This window comes from Cyanistes caeruleus, chromosome 9, assembly GCF_971803275.1.
Source record: "Cyanistes caeruleus chromosome 9, bCyaCae1.hap1.1, whole genome shotgun sequence".
Classification (NCBI taxonomy): domain Eukaryota; kingdom Metazoa; phylum Chordata; class Aves; order Passeriformes; family Paridae; genus Cyanistes; species Cyanistes caeruleus.
The window spans coordinates 34,546,134-34,573,927 of record NC_141709.1 but is presented as its reverse complement, the minus strand read 5'-3'; the positions used below and the strand labels follow the sequence as shown (position 1 = coordinate 34,573,927).

General features: G+C 46.2%; 1 protein-coding gene across 9 annotated transcripts in view; it reads right to left on the bottom strand.

The window, feature by feature from the left end:
• The window catches only part of LOC111932934 (serine/threonine-protein kinase TNNI3K), a 34,841-nt gene extending 13,479 nt beyond the window's left edge, over positions 1–21,362 (bottom strand). For 2 of the 9 annotated variants that reach the window (XM_086841961.1, XM_086841959.1), the window contains exons 1-11: positions 11,935–12,233; positions 11,561–11,669; positions 10,140–10,225; positions 8,525–8,622; positions 7,989–8,099; positions 4,451–4,549; positions 4,016–4,154; positions 1,996–2,140; positions 1,804–1,908; positions 1,123–1,217; positions 370–519 (exon numbers count right to left, since the gene is read on the bottom strand). In XM_086841961.1, the coding sequence (XP_086698087.1) occupies positions 370–519; positions 1,123–1,217; positions 1,804–1,908; positions 1,996–2,140; positions 4,016–4,154; positions 4,451–4,549; positions 7,989–8,099; positions 8,525–8,596 (916 nt within the window). In that variant the 5' untranslated portion in view covers positions 8,597–8,622; positions 10,140–10,225; positions 11,561–11,669; positions 11,935–12,233. Of the gene's footprint in view, positions 1–369; positions 520–1,122; positions 1,218–1,803; positions 1,909–1,995; positions 2,141–4,015; positions 4,155–4,450; positions 4,550–7,988; positions 8,100–8,524; positions 8,623–10,139; positions 10,226–11,560; positions 11,670–11,934; positions 12,430–12,844; positions 15,113–16,366; positions 18,316–19,059; positions 19,153–20,474; positions 20,643–21,056 lie in introns of those variants that run through there. The other 7 variants (XM_086841963.1, XM_086841957.1, XM_086841960.1 and 4 more) reach the window with 7 other exon arrangements.
• Between the last annotated feature and the right edge of the window lie 6,432 nt (positions 21,363–27,794).

The window sequence follows — 27,794 nt, the reverse complement described above, 5'->3', positions numbered from 1 at the left end:
TGGAGGAATTCAAGATCACTGAATGATTCATTGTTCCCCACAATGTTCAGCAGTAAAATGAGAACTCATGTGCATGCCAGAGGAGGAAGAGCCCTTGCTGCACAGGCTGTGTGTCTCCTGTTGAGCAGCACAGAAACACTCCTCTTGAGTTTGTGCTGGATTAAACTGATGTTTAACAGAGATCTGAGATGAAAAATTGAAGGGCTGGGGCCTATAACCCCTTGTGCCATTCCCTGGGGAGCAGATGCTGGGAGCTCTGTCTGCAGGCATTGGCAGGTTATTCTGCAGCATTATCTCCTTCCCATGCTGCCCTCTCCTTCCTGCACAACTTCTGTGGCTTTTACAGCAGAAAGCAGAAAATTGAAATACCTTTCTCATAAGCCCACATCAAACAGGTCTGCTCATCCTTTTCTCCACTGGACCTGCTGGGATCACAAGCTACAAGGTTCATATCAGCTCCGTTATCCAGCAAGAACTGCACGAGGCGAATGTGGCCATGGTAGCAAGCACAGTGCAATCCTGGAACATCAGAGAAGTGTGGGGAGCACAGCTGTCAGAACATCACAACAGGACTGCAGCAACAACTGCAAAGTGCAAATCCATCTCCTCAATCAATAAGTATGTTGTCAAAAAAATACCTGAGGCAAGAGGTGAAAATTAAACATCAGGGCTGCAAGAACCAATCCATTGCCTTTGCACAATGTGACACCATTTACTCTGCCACCTACAAACCACATTTAATGATTCTGTAGGTGACAAAAAGCAAGTGAAAACAAAGGCAGCTCTGTGTAGTGGGGACAGAAAGGTGTGCAGCCCCTCAGACACTGCATTCCTGAAGCCTGTCTCTTTGCAGAATAATTTCTAATACTGCTTAGAAGTCTCAGTATGGGAGGAACAGCTTACACTAGGTTTTGTTACTCATGTACACCCCAATGAGCCTGACACATCCTCACTGAAGTCTTACCACTTCTATGCCTCCTGTAAAAATATTTCAAAAAAGCTGTGCTGTGTCTGAAAGGCACTTGGGTGCTGGAATTACCCTGGAAATCCTGGTGGTGTATGGCTTCCCAATACTTTGGTGCTGGTATGCACCGTCATACACAGTGAGTGTGATGATGTTACCTGTGTGCCCATCTCTCCCCTGATGATTGATGCTTACAACATTCTGGTCAAGAAGAAACTTGACAAGTTCTATGTTCTTTCCATAGGTGCAAGCACTGCAGAAGTAAAGGGAGTGGTGAGTGCTATAGTCCATAAAAGAAGTAATTTGGGTAGCCAAAAATATACAAAGAATTACACAGAGATAAAAACATAGTAACAAAGGATCATTAGAAATGTGCAAATGCATGATTAATCCACCAGAGCACATTCATTTTTATTGCTTCAGAAACATTCTAATTATTGCTGAATCACCTAATTTTGCCCAGTTGTGCAAACAGTCTGTGTTGCAAAGTGCCTCTCAAACAGCCCTTTATGTGCCAACCAAACCATGTTCTGCCACCTGGCTCCTCATTCAGAGCACCTGGCTCCAGGTGGAACCAGCTCTGATCTCAGCTCCCAGACTGGACAAGGAGAGGAACCATTGTCCAAGCAGGTGCTGGTGAACCTGGTTTTCACTGCCTGGTTCTGCCTCTCACTTCATGCCCTGTCGTGTCTCTCACGACACAAACTCACCCTCCCTGTGCAGGATTCCCTGTGCAGGACAGGTGTCCCCGTGCACCCGCCCTGTCCCTCACCTGGTGACACATTTGTCATTTTGGGTGTGTAAGTGGAAATGCTGGGAATGGCATTTGAACACCTCACCTGTGGAAAGCTGTTTCACTGAATATATTTTCTTTAGTGAGACTTTCTGTTCCCGAGAGCTGAATTATTTCCTTGACAACTTCAAACTTCCCACTGTAACAGGCACTGAGGAGGAAGCCAGTGCAGAGGTGTTAGCAAAGCCAGCCCTCCCACAGCCCCAGCCCTGGCCAGCAGCTGCCCCGGGGCACTCACAGGTGCAGAGGTGTGTCTCCATAGATATTCACCACGTGGGGCTGCACTTCAGAGCTGCTCTGCAGTAAGAACTTCACGATATCATGGTGCCCAAATCGAGAGCAGAAGTGCAGAGGCACGTGGTCTTCGTTGTCCTGAGCGTTCACTGCCGATCCACCCAGAAAAAGACCACAGAAAGGATTTTGTACTCAGCACAGGGTGTCTGGATTGTTCTGGATATTTAGTGGAATTTGATGTGTTGTGTCTATGCATTTTGAAACCCCCTGGAAAAATATTGTTTAAAATTGAAATTTCTGTGATCTTTTGTGTATCAAACCCAGATTGCTCTGTGCCATCTGCAGTGCACTGTCAAGGTGATTTTCTGAACTTAGGGCATGGCTGCTTTCTTCCAGCTGCAAACTTACTGAGTCTAAATGACCCTTAGAACGAGAAATTTTGAAGCAAAAGTAAGATAATAACAACACCAACAGAACTGGGGATGGATGTCCAGGCAGCACAGAACTGCTGGCATCTACCAGCAGTAGCAAATATTCCAAGGGCAGATGCATAGTGTGTCCCTCCTGGGGGATCCTTGAGCTGCAGATGGGAATGTTGGAGACTGCCAGCTGTCGTGGAGCACATCCATGCCCCATGCCATCCTGCCTAGGGGACAGGCATTTGCTGTGGTTTTGGGCTGACTAGTGAGTCACGTTATGTGAAAAGAAATAGTTCAAGTTTGTGACCCCAATTACTGGTATGCACTGAACAGTGCCAGATTTATTCAGGTTCTTTCCCCAATTCCTTTCATTCCTGGGCACTAAAGACTTTTCCTCTGCTGCTGCATTTACAGCAGGTTTCAAAGTGTGCTTCTTTAAGAGCAAAAGGCTTCCTGCTTCCAGTCCCCCTTTCCTTTTTTTTCTGTGCTGAAGATTCTGAGTTTAAAGAAAAGGACCTGAAATGGTGCCCTAGATTCTTTCCTTTTCTAATAAACTCTCCAACAGAGAGAAAACCTCCCACTGCCTTGTCATGATGAGAGAACGTCTCTCTTTTCCCCCCTTTATTATAATTATATCAGGTGAGTGCACACACGGAGGCTGAAACACCCTGAGCTCTGAAAACTGCAAACAGCACAGACCTGGCCACGCTTCTTCCCTGCCCGAGGAGGAGGTGTGACTGCAGGACTCTCAGAGAACATGCTAAATGGATCTGTTGAAGAGCAGCACATTTCCAAGCAATCCAATATTACTTCCCAAAAAACATTTCTGTCTCTTACTCTGAAGATAAGCAATTACTCTTTAAACAATTTGAAATTTGCTCAGTATTTCTCAGAATCACAGGATGGTCTGGCTTGGAAGGGACCCTGATCTTTAAGGTCTCTCCCTGTGGGCAGGGACAGCTCCCACTGTCCCAGGCTGCTCCAAACCCATCCAGCCTGGCCTTGGGCACTGCCAGGGATCCAGGGACAGCCCCAGCTGCTCTGGGAATTCTATCCCAGGGCCTGCCCACCCTCACAGGAAAGAATTTTTTCCTGGTGTTTAATGTAACCCTGCCCTCTGTCAGTGTGAAGCCATTCCCCTTGTCCTGGCACTCCCAGCCCTGGTAAATAATGTCTCTCCATCTTTCTTTAAGGCTCCCTTCAGGTACAGGCAGGAATATCTGTACTGATAATCACAACATGCCCAAAATGTGACCTCTAAATCCCATTTGTGTCTCTGTGGGATGTGGCATCAGTAAGCAGGGGCACACCTGTGCCAGGTGTCCCAGCAGTGGAGGAGCAAGGCTGGAGAATGGCACATTTGTGCCTTCAGTGTTGCTGAGACAGCAAAAGGAGAGGGAACAGAGGGGAAGAACCCAGCAGAACCAGCATATACTAGCATATAACTAGCATATTTAACCAAGGAAAGCCCTCCAACTGCTGTTTTCTTGTTTTGGTTGTCCAAAGATGATACACAGACACACATACAAAGAGTACGTGTTGGGAAGCTGAGACTTTGTCTAGAAAACACAATGTTAAAGATGATTTTTAAGTATCTTTTCTTACCATCAGCTTTGCTTCCCTCTTCCATCAAAAGCTTTGTGATGTTGAGAAAGCCTTTGGCAGCAGCCAGATGGAGAGGTCTGTCCCCAACCTCACCACTCGCATTCACATCGGCTCCAAACTTCAGTAAGAGGTGGGTTACCTAAATACTTAATTAAGGTTAATTAAAATATCACATGAAAATAAAACTTTGAGAAAACCAGATGCAATATTGCATTGGGTAATACTATATGTGAGCATCTCTGTAAAGTTAAAACAGGGAGAAGAGACTCGATAGAAAACTCATTTTTAAGCTACATGTCTACAAAAACATTAAAATTCTCAAGAGCCAGTGCACATTCATTCTGCAGAGCACTGTCTATGGTGAATGGAAGCAGACCTGTTTGTGTGAGTGTCCCTGGAGGCCCCAGGCCCCGAGCTGGGCTCTGCCCCAGTTACCTGCTGATGGCCACAGTAGGCAGCGATGTGCAGCGGGGTGAAGAACACGGCGTCCTGCACGTTCACGTAGGCCCCGTGCTGCAGCAGAACATCCACAGCCTGCAAGGAAAGCAGCAGGACAGGCCAGACAGCAGCACTGTGTATCTGTCTGCTCACCTGCCAAAACAGAACCTCCTGCTTCCAGTTTAAAAAAGTCCAACAGCCCCAAACGAACGAGTTACAAAGGTGCAGAGCTGTGTAGAGCATGTGAAAGTGATCGACTTACAGTACTTGAACTGAACACTGAATGTCACTGATGCTTTATAAACGAGCCTGAAAATTGGTGTGCCACTAAAAAAACTGATTTAGGAAGTAAGAGGCACATAAATGGCTGTCTGGATATTCTCAGAACAACCTTTAATTTTCTTTTAGCCATTATGAACAAAGAGCTGTAAACATATCAGAGTTCTTAAAAGTGAAAAAGTCACACAAAATGAAAGATCTTTTTAAATTCAAATGTGTGAAGGTAAATCCTCAAACATGGAAAGATTTCTTTGTATTTCAGAAGATAAGAGCTCTTTGGCTTCAATAAATAACCCTAAGTGTTTTCTTTCACATTTCTACTTTTCTCGGTCCTTCAGGAGAGCCATGTGTTCCTGCAAAGCCATGAACTCTCAAGAAACGCCTTGTTGCATAGCTGCCTAAACAGAATCCTGAATGAACCCACTCTGGGCTCTCCACTGAAGCCTGAGGCTGCTTGTTTTCCTGAAGCAGGAGGGAGTCTTTGGGCACACCAAGGGCTGGGCATTCCAGGAGTTCTGTGTTCCAGTTTGATGGATGCAGAGTTTTGGATGCCGTGATGATGAAAGTCTGGGCCATGAGTGAAGAGCTGGGGCTGAAGGGCTAACAAGCACGGGGCAGTGGCCAGCACCTGCAGGGTGCCAGCCAGTGCCAGCCCTCACCTGCAGGACTGTCACCTGCTCTCTCGGCTGAGACCCCCAAAATGTCAAACATGCAACAACAGGGACAGTCACTCCAGCCCATCCAACTCCTGAGTCCTCAGAACACAAACTCTTCCCCAGCAACATCAGTGTACAGCAATTGTTTCTTTACACAATTTCAATTTTTTTTTTTTCTTATGATGGCCTAAAGATATTTTCTGCACAAAGTCTGTGCCCTGGCATATGTAAATGTGTCCATTTCCCATCAGTTTGAACCATTTTTCTACGGCCTCAGCTATGATTTCCCCTGGGGCAGCACTGCAGAGCCAAGTCTGATCATTGCCACGAGTGGAGGCTCTGCAAGCTCCCTGAATGCTCTCTGTGCTGTGTCACTCTCATTGTCACCCCCTCGCCCCCTCGGTACAGGCAGAATTCCCCTTGCTAAACATCACGTGTGTTGGCATCCTTTTGATGTGGATCCTTTTGCTGCCAATCTCAAAAAAGCATTTGTCTACAAAATAAAAATCTTAGGAAAGATCCCCTGAGGTTTTGGAGAAGCTGCTGGTTCTTGTACCAGCCTAAGGCCAGCTCAGCAACAGGCACTCATGGGATGGGTGGGAATGTGCTCAGGCAGAAAAGAGTAAACTCAATTATTTAGTTAACACAACTGATTCCCTCCGCCGTGCTTCCCGTGTCTGGCCAATTTTCAATATCTTGGTGGGCCAGAGGTGGAAACATAGAGCCAGCCAAGCAGGAATTTAATGGTTTGGTGGGTTTCAAATGATTAATTTAAGTAATTTTTCAGCAAACCACCATGATAAAAATGAAGTGGCAGCTGTTGTCTCTGAAAAGAGATGTTTGGGCCCGCACCTTTTACACTACTATGACTGGAATGTCTTTGGATCAGCCTGATTTTAATTTAGCCATGAACTGTGAGGCTGTAACACATTCAAGGATGTGATCATAACTCCAATTCTCCTTAAACCCTTTGGGAGCTGGAATTAAAAATTTAGATTCATCTAGAAGCTTTCAAAGTGGATCTTCAAGATGAAAAACCTGTGTTGAGTGATGTGGATCCATCCCTGATGATGAACACAAAACTAGATGGGTTCTGACACATTTTCTGTGCTGCAGCAGTGGCAGCCGTGCTTGCTGCTTTGTGATCTCCTGATAAATAGAATTTCGTGTGCTGTACTAAGCAAACTCCACTCAAGTGTAAATGATGAGAGGGGTACAGAGACAGGCTTGATAGTCTCTCAGACAAGATATCCTTCTAGGAAAGACAAAAGGAGACTCAGAAAGCACTGAAAGCTGTCATAGGCATCACAAGTAGGAGGCTATGCTGAAGGGATGTGCAAGGATAGAAATACTTCAGAAACTAAGGAGAAAAAAAAAAAAAAGATTTTTATCCTCAGGAGACAGAGAGTGAGTGAAGAAGAAGCGTGTGACCCAGGGGACATTCCCAAGCTGCAGAGAAAGCAGCTGGGTGGGCTGGTCAAAGGCAGCAGCAGCACCCCAGAGGGCTCACACTTCCCTGCAGAACAAGGGGAACTAATGCCTCCCTTCTCCTTGTACAACCAAATGCTATTTCAAAACAATACCTTAAACAACTTGTACAATAGCCTTACTTCACAATTTTTCTTAAAATTCTCTTACAAAAGGTTTATTCAGAAGTTTTTTGAACAGTCAAGTCAATGATATTCACTTCAAAGACAATTAATTAAGCCACTCTGAAGGTTAGAATGAGCCAGCAAAAAGGCCCATGAGACAGACATAAGGACTTTGTGTTTTGGAAAAGGGCAAGGGATAAAAACTTGTCCATATAAAGAGGGCTGAAAAAATTATTCCATGTTTCCATGAATATTAATGAAATTGTGGACAAAACAAGCTATTTAATCTGGTAGAGGAATTCTAAACTGACTGAAAATTCCACAACTATGTAAAGAAGGAAAGCAAGAGTTTGGACTATAAATCCTTGAATTCCAGAGCAGAAGATGAACCAAATGAGTTATGTTGAGTCCTGCTCCATTTATGGAGATGCTTCTGATACAGATCTGATCATTCCCAAGGAAGAAATAAGGAACTTTTCAATACAACTAACAGTTTACTTCTTATTGAGTTAACAGATTCATCTGGGCTGGGCTGTGAGCACCTTAACTTGCCCACAACCTCAGCAGGAGCTCAGGACGGGGGAGCAACAGCAGGGCTGCCTTTGGCATTTACAGCAAAAGGCCCAGATATTTTAGGAATTACTTGAAACCCCGGAGTGCTCAAAGACCACTTTGTACTGTCCACAGACGAGACATTAAATACCTGAGAATTGTAACAGCTCCACCATCATTCTGCACACAACTATTAAAATCAAAGAATCATCCAGGTTGGAAAAGACCTCCAAGACCTATCAAGTCCAACCTTTGATCTGTGTCCTTTGTGCATGTTTGTTCAGTGTAAAAATATATATGCAGATGTGATTTTCCCAAAATGCAGAAAAAAATTAGATAAAATTAATTAATAAAATCCAGCTTAACCAGTTCTGAATTTTGTTTTCAACGACATCAAAGTAAAACAGAGTGACCTGCCAATATCACCACCTATTTGAGTCCTGGACAGAGTCGTACCTTGTGGTGGCCGGCAATGGTGGCGACGTGCAGGGCGGTCAGCGCCCCGTACCCGACCTGCTGGATGTCAGCCCCGCCGTGCAGCAGCGCCGTCAGCAGCTCCACGTCGTCCTGAAAGACAAGGATTTATCCAGCTCCTTCCTGGGACACGGCTGTCACAGCTGAAGGGAGCAGAGCCAGCCCGCGGGGCTCAGGAAGCGCTGTCCCGGCCACCCCACAGCTCTCCTGTGCTACACCCAAGCCTGGATGCTAAAAGAGTCTCTGTCCTGATTTTATGGTGGCACTGGACAACTCCTCTATCTTGGGTTGCTTTGGATGTCTCCATCGGTACTTCCAAAGCAATATCCTGCCCCGTGGGTGACACTACAGAAGTGCATGGGCTCTTTCTGGGGTGTTTTCCCATGCACCACAAATGTGAAACACATATTTTCATCAGAAATAATGATTAGAGAGCTCATCTAGACAGGTCAGACTAATCAGTTGCTCAGTTCTGATTTCCTATCAGAATTCTATTTATTCTATTTAAAATAGTTTACCTTATAAGCTGCCAAGTGCAGAGCTGTAAATCCATTTCTCGTCAGTCTGGATGGGCGCAGCCCTTTCAGCATCAGAGTTCTGATGTGTGATTTGTTGCCTTTAGAGAGAAAAGTGGAAAAAAAGTCAGTTACAGGAAAGAACATGCAGATGAGGTAAGAAGCTCCTGTGTGAGTTTGAAAGCAGAGAAATAGATATCTCTACTGCTGACCTGAGGCAAGTAATAAAATATATCTTTTGAAACTTGGCAATGATGAGTTTGATGGAAGAACCTGGCTGGGACAGTGGCGGGTCTGGCCAGGCACCAGCTTGCTGTTCCCACTTTAACGAGGATGTGGTAAGGGTGGCTGAGCTTCCAGAGAAGCAAACTCCTCCTTTAACATCCAGACCACGCTGCAGAGAGCTCTATGAACCAGAAGGTGCTCCTAGAACCTCTGGTTCCACAGTCACTGAGCTCCTTTGCCATCTCAGACCAGGACCACTGCTCTCCCCACACAGGACATCCTTACCAGGACAGTCATCATTTTGGGGAGTGCTAATGTGGGTCCATTAATGTGGTCCAGAAAAGCAGCTCTGCTCTGACCTTTCTGATGCACAGTGAATCAATACATAAATTCAATAAATTCATGTGCCTTCTGAATACGTGTGACAGGAACCAAGGACAGTGTCAGATCTAGTAGCACCCTGGCCTCCTCCAAGTATTCACAGAACTAATTAGTGTGCGTTTTCTTAAACTCCCTCTCAGCTACCCCAAGTGCTCTGATGTTCCATGTACTGATGCCATCTTTAGACAGGATCCTGCAATCGGAAATGACAAGTAAAGATCCACTCATTTTTCAGTAGCGCTTTCAGGTTGCTCCTCATGGTGAACATCTAACTAAGGTCGATGGAATAATTTATGCATGTCATTAGTCAGTACTTTGCAGAGCTGAAACCTCAGGGTAAAAGTCTCTTTGCCTCTCTCAGCCAATTTCTGCTGAAAATTGCATAACAAGAGCAAAGCAAGTGCACGAAGCAGTGACTTGGTGTGGAAGCAGAGCAGCTGTGTGGATCCAAGTGGAAAATCCCACCGTTAGAATGTTTTTATGAGCATCCCAGAACACATCTTGCCCTCTTCCCTTGTGTATTCTGATCTGCTCTCTGGAAAAGCCCTAACAGCTGGCATTTGTCACTAAAGCATTTCAGCTATTTTTCTTTTAATCAATGTGAAATAAAATACAGGTATCTCCATTAGAGTAGGAAAGTTGGTGGTGTAAGTAGAGCAAAGTGGTGCTACAGCAAGGTCCCTGTCCTGGAGCCTGAGCCATGCACAGAATCCAGAAATGTGGAGCCAGAAATGCTCTGTGATGAGCTGGGATTAGTGAATGCACATGGAAGCAATTCTGGATGAGCTGAACACCTCTAGTAAATCACCTGCATCATCAACCACAGCTTTTGTTCTGGCTGGCTGCAGAATCAGCTGTTGTGGGGCTCTGTGGCTCGATTCAGCCCTCTGGCAATGAGCTTAGGGTGATGCTGAGAGCTGCTCCTCCCTCTGAGCAGTTCCCTGAAGGTGCAGTGCTGCTGCCAGCAGAAGAGGCAGTGATTTCTGGGGGTACCCCCGTTTCAGACACCTACCCCCACACAGGCAGCACAGGTGCAGCAGCGAGAGCCCGTTCTCCGTGCGGTAATTCAGGTTGACTTTGCAGAAGGCTTCATCAGAGCTGAAAAAGGGATTTTACAGAGGATTACTTCTTTCACCTTTCAGCACAGCTTCTTGCATGTGGGAAACATTTAAAAGAGAAATCTCAATGTAATTTTTTTGAGACACAAGGCTGAATTTATACTCAGTTTACAGTCTGCAAATCTAGAAATACTTTACTACTATCAGGTTGAGCGGTCCAGATTTATTGTTTTCTGAGAAATCCTGCTATGCAATCACAACATATACATTCTAAATTTATCAAAATTAGGGGGAATAAGAGGAGAGACTCTCAGAAAATATAAATAATCCATACAAACTCAGCTTCCGTATTAATGCAATAATAACTAAGAAGTATTTTTAAAATGTGTGTACTGAATTTAAAATTATGAGTGGGACATGCATAGAGCAGGGGCCATCTTGCTAGATTAAAGGAATAAACCAGGAAAAGCCTATCAAAAAGTGAGTTTACACTCCCCAAATGAGATCATGGGGCCAGTGATCACTGTGCTTGCTCACAGGTTGTTAAATGAGACAGTACTTGGACATTTTAGCTTTTGTCATCGAGCCTGCTGGGTTTCCTTCAGCACAGACTGATTTGCTACTGATCCATCAAACACTCTAAGTAATTACATTTGTTGAAAACTAAATACACCTACAGTTAATACTTCTTTGGAGAATCTCAGTTGAGGCCTGCCCATAGAAGTTTGGGATTTTCCATTCAGTATCAGCACACCTATGACCCCAACTTCACAGAGCACTTGGATTTGAGTCACTACAAACCCACCCTGAGGGAGGAGCAACCATTAAAGACATTTAACAAGGTTAGAATAAAACAAAGAATGTTTCAATACTTTTCTTAACTCATTTCCAGTCTGTGGGCTGGGTGCTGGCTGCACTGGAACTTGGCAGGTAATGAACACATCACAGATTGAGTAAGGCTGGGTGAGCCTGTGTGTGAGCATGTGCTATCCTGAGAAAATCAGTGCAGCCCTAACTCTGAATCCACTGCTTTTCTGTTTGTCTACAGTGGCACGCTCCAGCAATACTCCTGGCTGCAGAAACACATCACCAAAACTGAAAAGTGCACAGCAAAACAGACATTGTACTAGAGCTAATGATTTTACAAAAGTAATAGATGTTTGTTGTAAAATACTGGCAGTAATTATTAACAGTAATTCTGGAACTGTGCTGTGGGGCTCTGCCCAGCACTGGGATTCCCAAAAATAGACATAAGGAACATGCATTCCATACATGAGACACTCTGCCCATATAAAACACCTGAAACTGAAAATACTGTTTGATAACAAATAGTCACTCTAAAGAAATCAATAAACAGATTCACAGAATATTTTACCTGAAAACATGCTTTAACTCTGCCAGCTCCTTTTCCTTGATTTGCAGGTCATCCTCCAGCCGCTCCGTAACTGTGGCGTAGGATTCACTGACTTTCTTCTTCCATTCATCTACAACAAAAACTCCAAATTGATAAAAGGCTTCAAAGCAAAAAATCATAATGTCCCAGTAACCAAAACACTTGATTTTCAAACGTCCAGTTGCACAATTTCATATATATTTCTATTAAAGTTTAAAATATTACAGCTATTAAATTGTTCCTGGAGCCGCCAATACAGAAACATATGCACTGTCTCTGAAATCCTTGTATATGTATGAATCCTTACCAGAAATATTTAATATTGAATAATATTCAAGAGAAAACTTAAAGCTCACTTGTTAGCTCTTTTCTCCTCAACAGACACGCAGCAGAAAAAGGTTGGAGATTTAAAGGTTTTTCTCATGAAGTATGAGTTAAATCAATGTAGTATACAAGTTATTATGACCTTATAAAATTGCCCAAATAAATTTAGTTTAGCAGCTTTTTTGTCTTCTTTCACAGCCTGTATCTGGGTTAAGTCAAGAGCAATACCTGAGCCTTGAACTCAGGAGTAAAGCAGGAATGAGTTATCTCCTGAAATACCATTGCTCCTTGCCGATGGATGGATGGCACATTGCTGTAAAAAAGTGACATTAGTTACCCGTGCAAGTCTGGGTTGGTCTAGATTTATAATTTCCCATTTGTCCAATAGATCTTCTTTGTTTCAGCAAAGTTCTTGCAGTAATATGATTCCCTGTTCAGGGGCAGTGACAGTCCTGCTGAAAAATACTTGTGATAGTCTCTGGCTAAAAATAAACACTGTGCCAAGAGGAATGTCATGCAACAATAGCATGGAGAGAAACAGCCTGTGCTGTCCCCTGGGCTAAAGTCACAGAAACACCCACTCAGCTTGCTTAAATTCTCCTGCTCATTCCCACAAAAAACACTTGCCTTCATCAGTTGAACACTTACAACTAGTGGGAAGCGGTAATTTGGCAGCTTGCTGCTACTGACTTTGTGGAGAAAAGGGAATTGAAGCAGCTGAATGCCAGGAGTTGTATGAGGATCCCAGGGAGTGCAGGGGGTCCCCAGCTCAAAGAGGCTGGGGATGATTGTGACTCACAAGCCCCTGACACAGGGGGTGGCACTGGGAACATCCAGGTATGGCACTTAGGAAGGGCAATATATAATTCAAAGTGAAATGCAAATATACACACATAAATATTTATATTTATGTATTTATGTATTTAAAGTGTGGTGACTGACCTTGGCAGCTGTTCTGTGTGAGAGCTCTCATCCCAGTGAAGGATTTCAGGCAAGCAGACATGTGAATAGAACACACACCTCTAAAACCTCCCTCGTGCTGCACACCACTGTAACACTGCACCTCCTGCCACCACTAGCCTGTCCCTTCACTTGCACAAATTTACACATGAATCCAAGGATTTCAGAAGAGTTTGAACTGCTGTGACAGTGTATCCTGTGATATGTGATCAGTGACTTGCACAGTGACTGGCAACTGATTCCCACATCCAGCTGCCAAACAACTGCCTTCCCTGGGAGGGACTACAGGAGCAAGTCTTTTAGAATTATCCTTGTTTCAAATTAATCAGAATATATCCACAAGGAACATACATCCACACCCATCATTTACTTGAAGGAGCTGTGAGTTGCTGCCAAAAACTTCACTGCCATTCTGGGGACATTCACTTATGTCCCAGAACAATGAAAAGGACGTTAAAAGAAACGATTTGTTTTCAAGAAGAAAGCAGAGCAGCTCTGTGGCCCTTGTAGAGGAGCAGGTGTTTGCAGTGGCAGCAGATGAACAGAGTGTACAGCAGCACTGCACTGTTATTTCTGCTCTCACAACAGTAGAAGCCTTTGCATGGGGGCTCAAGTGCAGAGGGCAAAAAATGAAGCTCTGGCATCAGAGGTTTGGGAATGAGAAGAGGCTGGAACCTCTGAGCTTGAGCAAAACCACCCTGAGACGGCACGAACACTGCAGATCCAAGTGATGCTTACTTCCTCTCGTCAGCTCCCCGCATCCTTCTGGCACAGATTCCTCTCAGCTGCTCATTTTTATTTCAGCTGTCTTCCCTTGTGCTCTTTGTAAAGTGCCCAGTTTCACAGATTTCACCAAATGTTCACCACCAAAGGTGACTGAAATAACCCCTCTCAGGTTTCAGTGTAACACAGCAGGGCTACACCTCTGCTGATCACGTCTGTGCTCAAGGCATTCAGGGAAGTCATTGCAATCATGTTCATTATGAGCCCTATTATTGTACTATACAGCAAAACTAATTAAATAAAGAAAGCTGACATGAAAAAAAATCATTCAAAGCTTGAGTTTGTTTGAGATTGTACCAGCCCGAATTGCATTTCAGGATTTGCCAGGCAATGATCCAGAGGACACACAAACATTGCACCCATCTGGGAAACTGTGAGGATCAACCAAAATCCAACTCCAGCTTTCAGCTGATGATTCCCATCCACAGAGCTCCTGCATGCCTGGCACTCTCATGACTGCATCCTTCATCACTCAGACTGCAGGAAAATCATGGGCCAGGATGCTGTGATGGTCTTGTAAGAACCTGGTGCTGGAAACCAGCAACCCCAAATTGCTGATCTTGCTGTGAAGTTTTGCTGGGTGGCCTTGCACAGATTTCTCAGTTTCCTTGGGACACACTTATCCCAGCAGCTGCATGAGAAAATTGTTGCCATCTACATTAACAGCAGACTGTGGAATACAAAGATGATCTCGAGCTGTAAATGCAATTTGGACAAAACACACACATGGATTGAATACATCAGCCTTGGATTATTATTGTCAGGAAGTGTCTGGTCTGCAGGCTTCTTGATTTTAATAAGATGTACTCACACTGTAACACGACCCTTACTGTAAGAACTGCAATTTGTTACAGCTAAAAATGTACACACTTCATAAATAGCTGCAGTACAGAGAATTGTAGGATCAAAGAAGCATTTGGAGTGAAAAAGCCCTCCCAGACCATCAAATCCAACCATTCCCCTGGCACTGCCAAGGCCACCACCAGCCTCTGTCTCTGAGTGTCACATCCACGTGGCTTTTAAATCTCTCCATATGGGAAAATATAGCTCTCTATAAAGAAAAAAATATATTGTAATGTTCTTCATAACATTTCACATTAAACTTAATTGAAGTTTAAAAATGAAGAATTCCCATACCTGTGGAGTAAATCCATTAAACCTGCTGATGTTATCCAGGGCTAATACTGACTGAAATCTGCTTTCTCAGTTTGAGACAAAAATGTTCAGAGTAAGAGGAAAGCACTGGGTGACACACAGACTTAAAGCAGTGCAATGTTTCTTTCCTGGTAAAACCATGCTTATTTCATTACAACAGATTTTTTTTTTTTTTTCATTAAAACCTTTGCCTCAAGATCTGACCTGGGGGCTAGCTGTGCTAGCCCATGGCTACCACCAGGATGACACTCTTTTTTTTGTCTTGGAATTCACCCTGCTCCCTAAACCACAGCAGCTGCTGCTGGCCCAACCTACCTACCCCAACCTTTCCCAAAAATTCCATCTGTTTTTCCTCAATCTCTTTTCCCAATACTTATGTGCCAGAAACAAATCCACTTCCTATTTTTATGCAGTTTGCTTTCATTAATGAAATCAATAGCTGGTCCTCAGGGAATTCAGAACAAATGCAATTGTAACAGTTAAAGTGGATAACCATGTTAAAAGGATGCATTTCACTGTCACCAAACACTCCAGAACTCTCCTGGCTGCACAGCAACCCTCAGGGAAGTCTGTGCCAAACAAAGTTTGGTCCCCAACTCAAGATGCAAAGTCTGTGTCAAACATGTTTCTCCTAAAATCTTTTGTGTAACAATGGATGAATGAATCATGCAAACAGGATGATATAAAAATGACAACTCCATGCTCTAAGATCACTTTGTGACTTAAAGCGTTTATCTTGGACTTGGGTGTTCCCAAACATACTGCTTCCATTGTTCAACCAATATTTCCCACTGACTTGCAGACCTTCTATTTGCTCAGAAATTCTCATTTCTTTGAAGTCCACTCCAGCAATTCCCAACCTCCACTTTTAACTTTGTATTTCTTCTTGGAAGGTTTCTTTATTAATGAAGGAGAAACCTAGTGCAGGTTGAAGAAGGGTGGGTAATGCTCAGGGGAAGATACTCTGCTGCCTCGTAGGTGGCATAAGAAAGGTGCCATTTGGGAATTCAGTCAGCAGGGAGATAAACACTGTCATCATGAAACATTAAATAAAACATGAAAACCCACAGAGACACTGAAGAGAAAAAGATGCATCATGTTTACAGCCAAATCACACTGATATACTGCACAGCATACTCTTAAAAGAGCAGATTTGTCTATTTGGAGCTGGATCTTGGGCATCTAAACTGGAAACAGGAGGACTTCATTGTTAACTATATTTGCAGAAGGGGGAGAAGGGAAAGAGAGTTTCTCTGAAGATACACACTGTGGTGCCACTCACAACAAACCTCTTTGTTTTTCACTCTGCTCTGCCAAGGACAGCAACAGATCAGTTTAGAGGAGTACAAAATGCTGCTTTTTGCATGGCACACATCAGTCAGTCTGTGGGTAACAAAGAGCTGGCAGCTTCTCAATCACACTGCCGGCTTCCAACACTACCAGTAACAAAGTAAATCACTATGTCTTGTGGCAGGTGTTAACCCCAATACTACAACTTACAAGAGAAAGAAAAATCTCTCATGCCAATCTTTTTCCCTCTGACAAAAACCAGGAGAGGATAAAAAATTTACAAAACAAAAGAGAAAAGTTTATTAGTGCTTAAGACAAGATGTCTTGAATTAAAGGCACTTTTAATAATTTTACCTCTGCCTAAGTAAACTGCATTGCAAAATGGCAAAATGAAAAGAGAGAAACATAAGTTGTTGTATTATTCCACGTTGCTGGAGTTAATGTTCTACCCTTTAAAAGCTTATAAAGCATTTTTAGGCAAAATAGACAATTAATTTTTTTGGTATCATATCCTTACTGACAAGAACTACAAGACATAACATGCAACCCACAAAAAGTCACCAATTAGTGTTTTCAGATCTGAAATACTTCCCTACTTTAATCAAAAGAACAGTTTATCTGCATTTGCTGCTTTATTAATGTCATGCAACTTCTTTATTTCTACTTCAATGAGATCAGAGAAGAGATCTGTGTACTCTTCCCTTAGGATTCTTACAAGCTGGGAAGTAATCAATCAGCCATAAATGAAAACTGGACATTTGTTCAAGTATTGTTCGTTCTAAAATCAGACTTCTCTTTTTGTCTTTGTAGGCAGATTTCATCATAAATTTGCTTCCTAAACTTCAGCATGTCTTCCACATCTTTGTAGGTGAGCATTTCTTCAACAGACAGAAGTTGAAAGCCACTCAGTTTGAAAGCTGACTTGTGCTGCACAGCATTCAGCATGTTCAGGGATATCCTAACCGATTCACTTAGAGTAGAACAAACAGGGAAAATCCTTGCAGTCCACAGCCCCAGACATGTGTCCCCACTGGAGAAGAGCTGGTCTGAAGCCTCTATGCTCCAGAGGTCAAGGCACTCTGGGAAGCTGGCTCCAAAGAACCGGAGGGAGCGAATATCCGACAGCAATTTCACACTCCTCTTCAAGTCGTCCCCTACACCGAATGCCATGGTGACATACTCCACTCGGTCAGTAACTTTCACACTTACTGAACTCAGGAAGCAGTTTGAGGGTATGTCTACACTGAAATGTATGCAGGACCCACTCACAATGCTGCCCTTCCCTACCGAGACCTCGGGCCCAATTCTGGAGTACTCAATGACAGAGCCAGGCCCTATCACACACCCGGGCTCAAGGATGCTCTGGATGATGCTCAGCTGATCCAAGGTCTTGGCTGTGTCAGGGAAGATGCTGAAAGCCACAGGCTGCAAGTCAAGCTCAAATCTCAGTTTGCTCTCATCAGTAAAATGAAACAAATACTCCTGAGTAGTCCCAATGTGATAGAACTGGGAGTTGTTGAGGACTATGACATTTAGGCTGGTGCCTCGCAGGAGGGAGTACAGCTGCTGCCGCACTCCCACCAACCCTGAGTCCTCCTTGGAGACATTACTTGTGTTTTTGGTGTAATCTGGAGTGGCTCCAGGCCCCAGGGCCTGGAGAAAGTCACCATATGCATCTATTTCACAGCAAAGAGTGCCCATCTGCTTATAGAACAGCAGCAGCTGCCTGGCAGTGCTGTGGTCCATGTAGAACACGCTGTCTGTGTACACGCACTCTGGGGCTGTGCCCGAGTCTCCGCGGCTCCCAGGGGAGCTGAGCTGAGGGTGATCCCTCCTCACACACACTGCACCACTCTGCTGCATGGTCTCCACGTCAGGCTTGTGCAGGAAACGATAACATGATCCATACTCCACCCCTCCTTTTCCTGAAAAACTGGATGGATCTAACACAAACACCCCGTGCGTGGTCCCGACTGCCAGGTCTGAGGGGTGAGCCAAGGCGGTAAACCCAGGCCTATCAAAGGTGATGGTTTCTGTGGCTCCAGTGCTGTACAGCTCTATGTCATCCGAGCACGTGATGAGGACTCCTGGCTTCATGTGACGGGGGAAGTCGATGTACATGGCCAGCTTCAGCTCCAGCATCTGATACACGGGATCGCCGAAAGGCAGAGCTGTGAAGATCTTGCCCAGGGCACTCGCACTTGGCAAACGCTGGCTGTAACCACCTGGAAAAAGACTCTTTTAGTTACACAGAGACACTGAACGTAAGTCAGCAAAAAACTAAACCTAGGCATCTATTTCACAGATACACAAAAGCATTCAAAACCTCTCAGCTTAGTCATACACCAAGCCCCAAAGCATATCTGACCTTATGTCCAAAACCCTCACATAGCTCATATTAAAACTGTGATTGATTTTGTTACCTGCTTGTTTCAGAGTTATCTGTCACTGAAGTGACAAAACAAGTACCTGCTCTTCGCTTGGAGGAGAATGCCCACATTCCTGATGGGAATTTTTTACCAGAGATGAGTCAAAAGGCAGAGATTTGGCCACACTTGTTATCACTTGCTTTCTCTCTCCTCTGCAGAACTTATGTTGCTCCACATCTGGAAGTGGCCCGACTCAGTGGATAAGAAGGCAAGTATTCTGCCTGCCCAGAGGCATGAGGAGCCCAAGGTCCCCCGGGAGAGGGTTGTGTTCCTTAAATGGGTGTTTCGAGGCAGAAACTTAAATCACACCTGTGAATCTCATCTTTCTCACTGACTGAACAACTTTGCTGCCGAGAAGAAATGCTGAAGTGTATTTAACATCTTGTGAGAACCAACCCAATTTCAAATGATCAGACAATTCGGTTACTTTTTTCAGGAAACTGTATTTTGGAACTCCAGTTCCTCTGCCATTTTATTATTTTAAGGAAGAAAAAAAGAAAAGGTATCCTTTTAGAACAAAATATATAAAACTGAATTTACCCGAGTGGATTAGCAGCACAGTGAAGGAAGTCCACTGATCACCATACTCCTCTTCCAAGCACTGAAGAGCATGAAGAGTTGATCCACCATTTCCTAAAGAAAAAGTATTTTAGTATCTGTGAGCAGAGCTCCAGTAACACCTGTTCTGACGGGTGAGGTGTACTGGTGCCCAGCCAGAGAGATGGGATAGCCTTTCTGCCATATCATGGTTATAAGATCAGGCACATCTTATCAGGCTGATAAGATGGGACAGTCCCTCTGGAAGTCTGTGCTCTCTGAGGGGATGGCATTCTCAGCAGACCGCTCCAGGGAAAACTATGATTTCCCAGTCAGCACTGCACAGCCCCACTATTTGAAGCATTTAATTAATTAAACAGGCCGTAACTCAGCCACAAAAACCAGCTCCTGTAAGAAACAAATCATATAAAAGCCTACTAATGGATTCAATGCAGTGTTCAGAAGTACTTGTGACATTTACATTATGGAAATAAGGAACATTTGGGATCTGAGGAAATGCTTTGGGATATTTTATGTGCTCCTACAACTTAAAACTGCCAGATTCCTCAAAATTACCCACTGCATATTACTCTACACTGCTGATAATACTGAGATTACTTACTCTGTACATCAAAGCAAACAGGAATTAAGAATGACAAGATGGTATAAGAGCACTGAGACCAGTTTTACATCACCATTGGGCAGTATACTAAAACATAATCACACTGTTTAAATAACCAGGTCAAGGTAAGTATGAATACATAACACACGAGTTAGTGTGTTCTATATCCACAGGACACGCTCTGAGGAGCGATCCTGCTCATTCACCCGCACCCCCACGGCCCCACGCGGGATCCTGCTGCTGTCCCCAGTGCTCGCTGCTGTCCCCAATGCTGTCCCCAATGCCTGCTGCTGTCCCCAGTGCTGTCCCCAATGCTGTCCCCAGTGCTGTCCCCAGTGCTGTCCCCAGTGCTGTCCCCAATGCTGTCCCCAATGCCTGCTGCTGTCCCCAATGCTGTCCCCAGTGCCGTCCCCAGTGCTGTCCCCAATGCTGTCCCCAATGCCTGCTGCTGTCCCCAGTGCCCGCTGCTGTCCCCAGTGCTGTCCCCAATGCCTGCTGCTGTCCCCAGTGCCCGCTGCTGTCCCCAGTGCTGTCCCCAATGCCTGCTGCTGTCCCCAGTGCCCGCTGCTGTCCCCAGTGCTGTCCCCAATGCTGTCCCCAATGCTGTCCCCAGTGCTGTCCCCAGTGCCCGCTGCTGTCCCCAGTGCTGTCCCCAGTGCCCGCTGCTGTCCCCAATGCCCGCTGTCCGCAGTGCCCGCTGTCCCCGCACCGAGCCCCGGCCGGAGCCGAGCCCCCGTGCCCGCGGGGATGCGGAGCGGCCCGGCCGGCGCAGGGAGCGCCCCGCAGCCCCACGTACCGATCCTGGGCCCCGGCGGGTCGGCGCACACGAGGTACCGGACGTTCCCGGGCAGCTGCCCCCGCCGCAGCTTCTCCGCCAGCTGCTCCCGGAACGCGCCCGCCTGCGCCGCGTCCGCCGCCGTCAGCAGCACCACGTCCCACAGCTCGCCGGGCCCGGCGGCCGCGCCTGCGGGGAGCGGCCCCGTCAGCCCCCGCCACACGGCCCGGCCCCGTCAGCCCCCGGCCCGGCCCCGCTCACACCCCGGCCCGGCCCCGTCAGCCCCCGCCACACGGCCCGGCCCCGCTCAGACCCCGGCCCGGCCCCGTCAGCCCCCGGCGCACGGCCCGGCCCCGCTCAGACCCCGGCCCGGCCGCGTCAGTCCCCGGCACTCGGCCCGGCCCCGTCAGCCCCCGGCACACGGCCCGGCCCCGTCAGCCCCCGGCGCACGGCCCGGCCCCGCTCACACCCCGGCCCGGCCCCGTCAGGCCCCGCTCACACCCCGGCCCGGCCCCGCTCAGCCCCCGCTACCCACGGCCCAGCCCCGCTCGGCCCCTCCGCCCGGCCCTGCTGCCCCCACGGGCCGCCCCAGCCCCGCCGCACCTCGCAGCGCCGCGAGCCGCTCCAGCCTCCGGCCCGTGTCCGCCCGCCGGGCCGCGCTGCGCCTCCCCATCGCCGGCAGGGCCCGGAGCACGGCCCGGAAGCGCCGGCGGGGCGGGGGCGGCGCGGAGCCCTCGGGGCGGCTCTGCCGGGCTCCGGGCGGGCACGGCGCTGGGGCACCTCTGTGCACCGAGCGGGGCTGGAGAGGGTGCCCGGTTTGTAAATGCGGTGAGGAACGAAGTCGGAATGGCGCCTGAGCTCTCCCGTTGTCGCCTGCCCGCCGTCCCCGCCCGGGCGCGGCTGCAGCAGGAGCTGCCCCGGGCGCGGGGCCGCGCTCGGAGCGGCGCAGCGGAACCTGCCGGGGCTCGCTGCAGGCTGCCGCTCCTGCTCTCCCCGCTAGCGACTTGCAGGAGTCACACGGCTGAAGGCTTTTCCAGCCGAAGGTTTTCCCTCTGCGGGTCCTTGCCTCAGATATTCGGGTTTTGATCTGCGGGTTCCGTTTGTATTCGGAGTCTGTTGAGATTACAGATACCAAATGCAATCAGAGGGAAATGAAAGAAGGCTTTGCCGTGATAAGATCTCATTATACATAAATCTTACAATAAAAAGTAGCTGTAAAAGCACAATAGGAGCTACCGAGGGAAAAAAAAAAAATTATGAAGTTTAAAGAAAATGTACGATAAATCCATAGTTTTTCGTGATTGTAAACCTCTGGCAGAGAAGATTAAAGTAAAACAGATAAATGGTTCACTGTGCTTTCTCAGTGTGAGGCTGTGATGCAGGTGATAACTGTCCTAATCAGAGCAATGCACACCACAAGGATCAGTTTGATCCTTCCTTGTGCTCTGCACTTACTCCAGTAAGGACGATGGTCCCTCCTGCTGGAACAAACCTCTGCTCCTTTGTACCGAGCTTTCATTGCTGACAGCAAGGCTGCTCAGCAGTGCTGGCTTTCCCGGGAGTTTTTTTCTGCTCAGAGTCCGGATTCTCCAGGTCCCCGTATCTGTGGTCCCTCGCTGGGCTGTGCAGTGTCTCTGTTCTCATGTTCCCCTCTCCCTGGGCTGGCAGTGCCCAACACAGCCCCCACAGCGCTGGCACCTCGCTCTGTGTCATCACACAGGACACAATCCAAGCTGCATTCATCACTTGACCACTCACTGCTGTACTAGAGTAATGCAGTAATAAAACATTTGTTTCTGAGCACACTTATTCCACCAAATTCCATCAAACTGAGAGGACGAGGTTTCCCACACCTGTGGTGTGAGCAGCAGTGACCTGTGCCACTGGTGGAAGAGCCTGAGTTCCTCTGACACCACAGATGGAAAATGCTCAAGCTCTGACTATGGAAATGCTGAGATTTGATGTGATTTTTGTAATCTAAGCTCTTGCAGAGGCACAGTGAGAAACTACCTATTCTCAGCAGTGATGGACCTGCTGCTCAGCTTTGCCTGGCTTAAACGGCAACAAAAAACAACTACTAAAGTAAAGTCTCTGATTTAGCTCAGATTTCCTATAATCCCACCCAGAACAGTAAATATTGGTATTTCAAGGTGAATTAAATGCATGGCTAATTTCAGATTCACTTCTGGTAAGTGCTGTGGGTCTGTGCTCTTACTGGTCCCTTTTCTTGGAACTAGATTTTAAATGCTGCATAAAAACGGGAGGAAATGCCTACATGGTTCAGGTGGCAAAAATAAACAGGTGTGGTGCTGGGTCGTGCCGTGCAGGAAGAATTTCTTCACTGAAAGGGTGGTCAGGGCTTGGCAGGGGCTGCCCAGGGAGGTTTGCAGTGCCCATCCCTGGAGGTGGCACCGAGTGCTCTGGGCTGGGGACAGGGTGGGCATCGGGCACAGGCTGGGCTGGGTGATCTTGGAGGTGTTTTCCAGCCTCACTGCTCGTGTGACTGTGCCCAGGATCTGCAGAGCGTGGCCCTGCTCTGTTGCCATGGATGAGCTCTCCCCTTTACCCCCACGCCTGGCACAGCCGTTGTTCCTGGCTGCCAGCGCTCATTAGTGCTGTCTCTGCTTGATTAGTTCAGTTCTCACACATGCGGTTACTTATGCTTTGGATTCATTTTGCATAAATTATCTGTGTATCCATGTCACAGTGGAAATGTCCCCACTGCATGCTGGTGGCCAGGTCAGCTCGTGGAAAAATAACTTACATGTGTTGTTATTTGTAAACTACTGTATACTAATACATATATATTGTTACATTGCTGGTATTATAAAAAAGGGGGATAGAACTCAGAACATTTGCCTGTAAATAACCTTCCCCTCCCTAAAATTAGTCTTTTTGGGTAGAAGAAATTATTTTTTTAGCAACACATAATTTGGTAAAAAAGCTTTCACAAAAATAGAGAAGAAACATTTTATAAGCATTTTATTAAAGTCCTATGTAAGAAAAATGTTAAATATTTTCTAGGCACATCAGCTGTGTCTGTGCTGGGCTCAGTTACCTGTCAAAGGTAATATCTGCAATTTATTGGAGACAAAGCAATTGAAATACTTAGCAGAAGATAAATGATCTTTTTAGCTGGAGTATAGAGTCCATAATTACAGTGGGAAACAGATTAGGAAAAATAGCATTCCATCATTTCTTCTGTTTGACATTTGCAGAAGTTCAGGGTATTTATTTAATATTTAAACAGCCCATCTCAGGAATGTTTTCAATGTTTGATGTGGTTGAGCACTTCCCTGACACCCTTCATCATTCACCCAGATTATTTTTGTAGGCATACATACAATATTTTAAGATTCTGTCTTTTTATCTGCTGTGTGTTTGTACCCGGAGAGTTTGTTAAACTGCTAATGAGTCCCAAGGGGCGGTATGTTTGAATTAAACAGACATTGATACCTGCTAGAAATAAATCTTAAGAGCCCAGAGAAAGAAGTGTCTCTCTCCCTGTATATAAAGTCTGCAGCTCAGCTGTGCTGTTGTATCATGGGCTGGGTGTTGGGCTGCTGTCCCCTCTCTCTGGGGTGGTGACGCTGGCACCTTTCTGGTGCTGGGGGCTGCTGGAGCCCTGGGGCAGCTTTGGGATCGGGCAGGATGTGGAGCTGCTGCAGCAACTCCAGGGGAGGCCCTGGAGATGCTCCAATGCCTGGAGCCCCTCTGGAGCCTGGAGAGAGCTGGGGCTGCTCCCCTGGAGAGGAGAAAGCTCCAGGGAGAGCTCAGAGCCCCTGCCAGTCTCTAAAGGAACTTAGGAAAAGGGGGAGAGTGACTTTTTACAATGGCAGGTAGTGATAGGACAAGGGAGAATGGTTTTAAACCAAAGAAGAGAGATTTAGGTTGGAGATTAGGGACAAATTCTCACCTGGCAGGGTGGGCAGGCCCTGGGATAGAATTCCCAGAGCAGCTGGGGCTGTCCCTGGATCCCTGGCAGTGGCCAAGGCCAGGCTGGATGGGTTTGGAGCAGCCTGGGACAGTGGGAGCTGTCCCTGCCATGGAATGAGGATGAGCTTTAAGGTCCTTCCCAACCCAAACCTGGCTGTGATTCTGTGAACTGCAGGGAAGTAAAATCCATCCCCTCTCAAGGTTTTATGAGAAAAACACTTAACTGCTGGTGGATTAGGTTATACTGTCCAGGAGATGGCACCATACATTCAGTCTTTTTTTAAAAAACCTGCCCAACCCCAAGCACAGTAAAATCTTCAAGTATGGGGGAAATGCTTGCAGAAGTCCAGTGCATTTTCCTTACAATGTTGTGTATAAGTTTCTATTTTTGATGTAATCACCAAATATCTGATAACTATTACTCCTAGTATAAATCAGTCCTTGAGAAATGTTTGAGAAGTGGAGTTCAGTAGAAAGACCCCAGTGGAGTGTTCAGTGAGGGGAAGGAAGTGTCTGTTTCTGATTGCAATGTGGTTTTTGGGCCCAAGCCATGAAAGAGCAAGATGTGGGTGTGGGGCTGGTTTGTTTCCATGGGAACATGAGGTCCTGTAACCCAGGCTTTACACTACAAGTGAAGATACTTTTAGTAGGATTGATAGGATTGGATCCAAGTCCCCTGATAGCAAATGTACCTGAGAAATGTTTAGGGTTTTTTTTGGTTTTGGTAGGTTTCTTTCCTTGTTTGTTTGTTTTTAAGGGTTTGGGTCTGTTCTTTGCTATTTAAGCCACCTGAGGATTTCCCCCTGGGATGCCCTGGCAGGGTGGTGGCCTCGTGCTGTGGTTCAGCTGGGCAGTGCCAGCCCCAGGACTCACCTTGGTCCCAGCCTGGGGGACCCTGAGCAGGGCTGAGTCCTGGCACCCTCCAAGGTCTGACCTGGTAGCTTTGTACTTGTGTGGAAATGAGGGGTTTGTAGCAGAACCTGGCTTTGCATTCTCCAGGTGTGCTCTCTAAGCAGTGATGCTGATGCAGGAAGACAGGAATGATTATTTTGTACTGCTCCTGGCAGCAGTATCAATATTCTTATTTTCTGTTCATTCCCAGCACTTTCCCTTTTCAATACTGCACTTTTTCCTTTAATACATCACTTTTGTTTCTGTTGCACTTATTTGTTATAAATATATTATTGTCTATTGGTTGCACAAATGTCTTTTGGGATTTTTTTTCTTCAAAGGCAGGGAAGGAAACAGGGAAAGAAGAGAGGTTTTCTTCTGCTTTTGGGACTGGCCAGTGCTCCTGGTCAACCAGGGAGGCAACTCTGCTGGAGCCTGTGTGCTGTGTCCTGTGTGGGACAGATAATCCTGGGGCTCGCTGAGCTCTTCTGGAGCAATTTCTTTAATGCTTTAGGCACAAACTCTCTTTCTTTCTTTCAGACTCAGGCATGTGTGTCTCATCCTAATTTTGTTTTTTCCCCTCGAACCCATTTCTGTTCAAGTTGTTCCCATGGGCAGTTATGGCAATGTTCTCCTTCCATTGCTACTGTATAGAGGGGATCTGCTATAATTATTGCTTAAACAGAGGTTTTTGTAATTGAAAATGTTGTACATATATTGACCAAATGGACTGGCTTTGGTCCAGGCCAACGTGTGGTTTCTGTCTCCTGGTCATCCTGCTGTGGAGGGTGTGCAGGGCAGGAGGGCAGGCACAAGGTAAAGTGCTGCTCACTTCAAACTTTTTGCTGTATTTCCCATTTATTTGAAAAACAATTAATCTTGACTCTTGTGTGACCAACAGAGGAGATGGGTCAGGTCTGTGTCAGTGAGCAGACATGTGGGAACACTTCCACAACATCCAGTTTTCCCTTTTAAAGTAGAAAAAAGTAGAGAGAATTATTAATAATTCTCTCTTTTTCCATCCCTGTCTTTAATAAAAGTCTAACAAAGCTGTGTTGAAGGGGTAAGTAACTGTTAGATGTGTAATTAAACCTCCCTGTGTAATCTGGGGCGCTTCAAGATCGAATGAAGCACGAGTTTCCCTTCTGAATTCATGACCTTACTAAAAGCTCTCAATATTTTTTACCAAGAAGCACTGAAAGATGTGGTTTTTTGAAGAATGGGGAAGATATAGACTACAAGGCTGCCTAATATTGGCTCTGAAAGGAACAAAGCAAGGTCTGTAAAGAGCTGTTGGTTTTATGGACATCCAGGAGCCAGCGGTGCCAGGAGCTGATGGGTGTGGAACAACTTCAGTGTTGTGTTGCTGTTCTCAGACCCTTGTTTTCCAGTCCATCACCAAGATTTACTCCTGTAATGGTTTCTTGTTAGTAAAATGATGAAGAATGTTATCAATTACATTTTAGGTGCAAAAAAAATGGGTGCTTGATTTTTTTTTCTTTATCACATCCTTAAATGAAAAAGAAAAAACATGAGGAGCCTTTGGCAGACAGGGAAGGAAGTGAAGCTCCTGGGAGACTTTAATGTGGCTCTAAAGACATTCCAGACACTGCAAAAGAGAAAAGCGCTTTCTAAAGTGCAGTGAAAAACAAATATTTTTAGAGTATTTCAGCATATTAAATATAAAACTTGTTGATTTATAACAGTCTAATTTTTACAATCATTAAAAGACCATGATTATCATTTAAAGGCTACTATCAGAAATGAAATGCTAAAAACAAATGATATATATTGACTAGGATCATACATATTTCATAGAACATATTATACCACAAAATAAGTTGTCATGTAGCCATGGCAATGACTTTTAAGTTACCCTTTTTGATGCCTTAATGCACTGCTCTGCATGTTTTAGTGTCAAGCCTCTGAAAATGCCCAGCACTCAAAAGCTCCAGCTGAGAGTGAATATAAAGTGGTAATTACGTACCTAACTGGTCACGCATGAATAAATGGTGTTTGTGGGCACAGGCCAGTCCCTGGGAGCTGGAGGTGTTGGAGGGGAGCTGGAGGTGTTGGACAGGAGCTGGAGGTGTTGGAGAGGAGCTGGAGGTGTTGGACAGGAGCTGGAGGTGTTGGAGGGGAGCTGGAGGTGTTGGAGGGGAGCTGGAGGTGTTGGACAGGAGCTGGAGGTGTTGGAGGGGAGCTGGAGGTGTTGGACAGGAGCTGGAGGTGTTGGAGGGGAGCTGGAGGTGTTGGAGAGGAGCTGGAGGTGTTGGAGGGGAGCTGGAGGTGTTGGAGGGGAGCTGGAGGTGTTGGAGGGGAGCTGGAGGTGTTGGAGGGGAGCTGGAGGTGTTGGAGAGGAGCTGGAGGTGTTGGAGGGGAGCTGAAGGTGTTGGAGGGGAGCTGGAGGTGTTGGACAGGAGCTGGATGTGTTGGTCAGGAGCTGGAGGTGTTGGAGGGGAGCTGGAGGTGTTGGACAAGAGCTGGAGGTGTTGGAGAGGAGCTGGAGGTGTT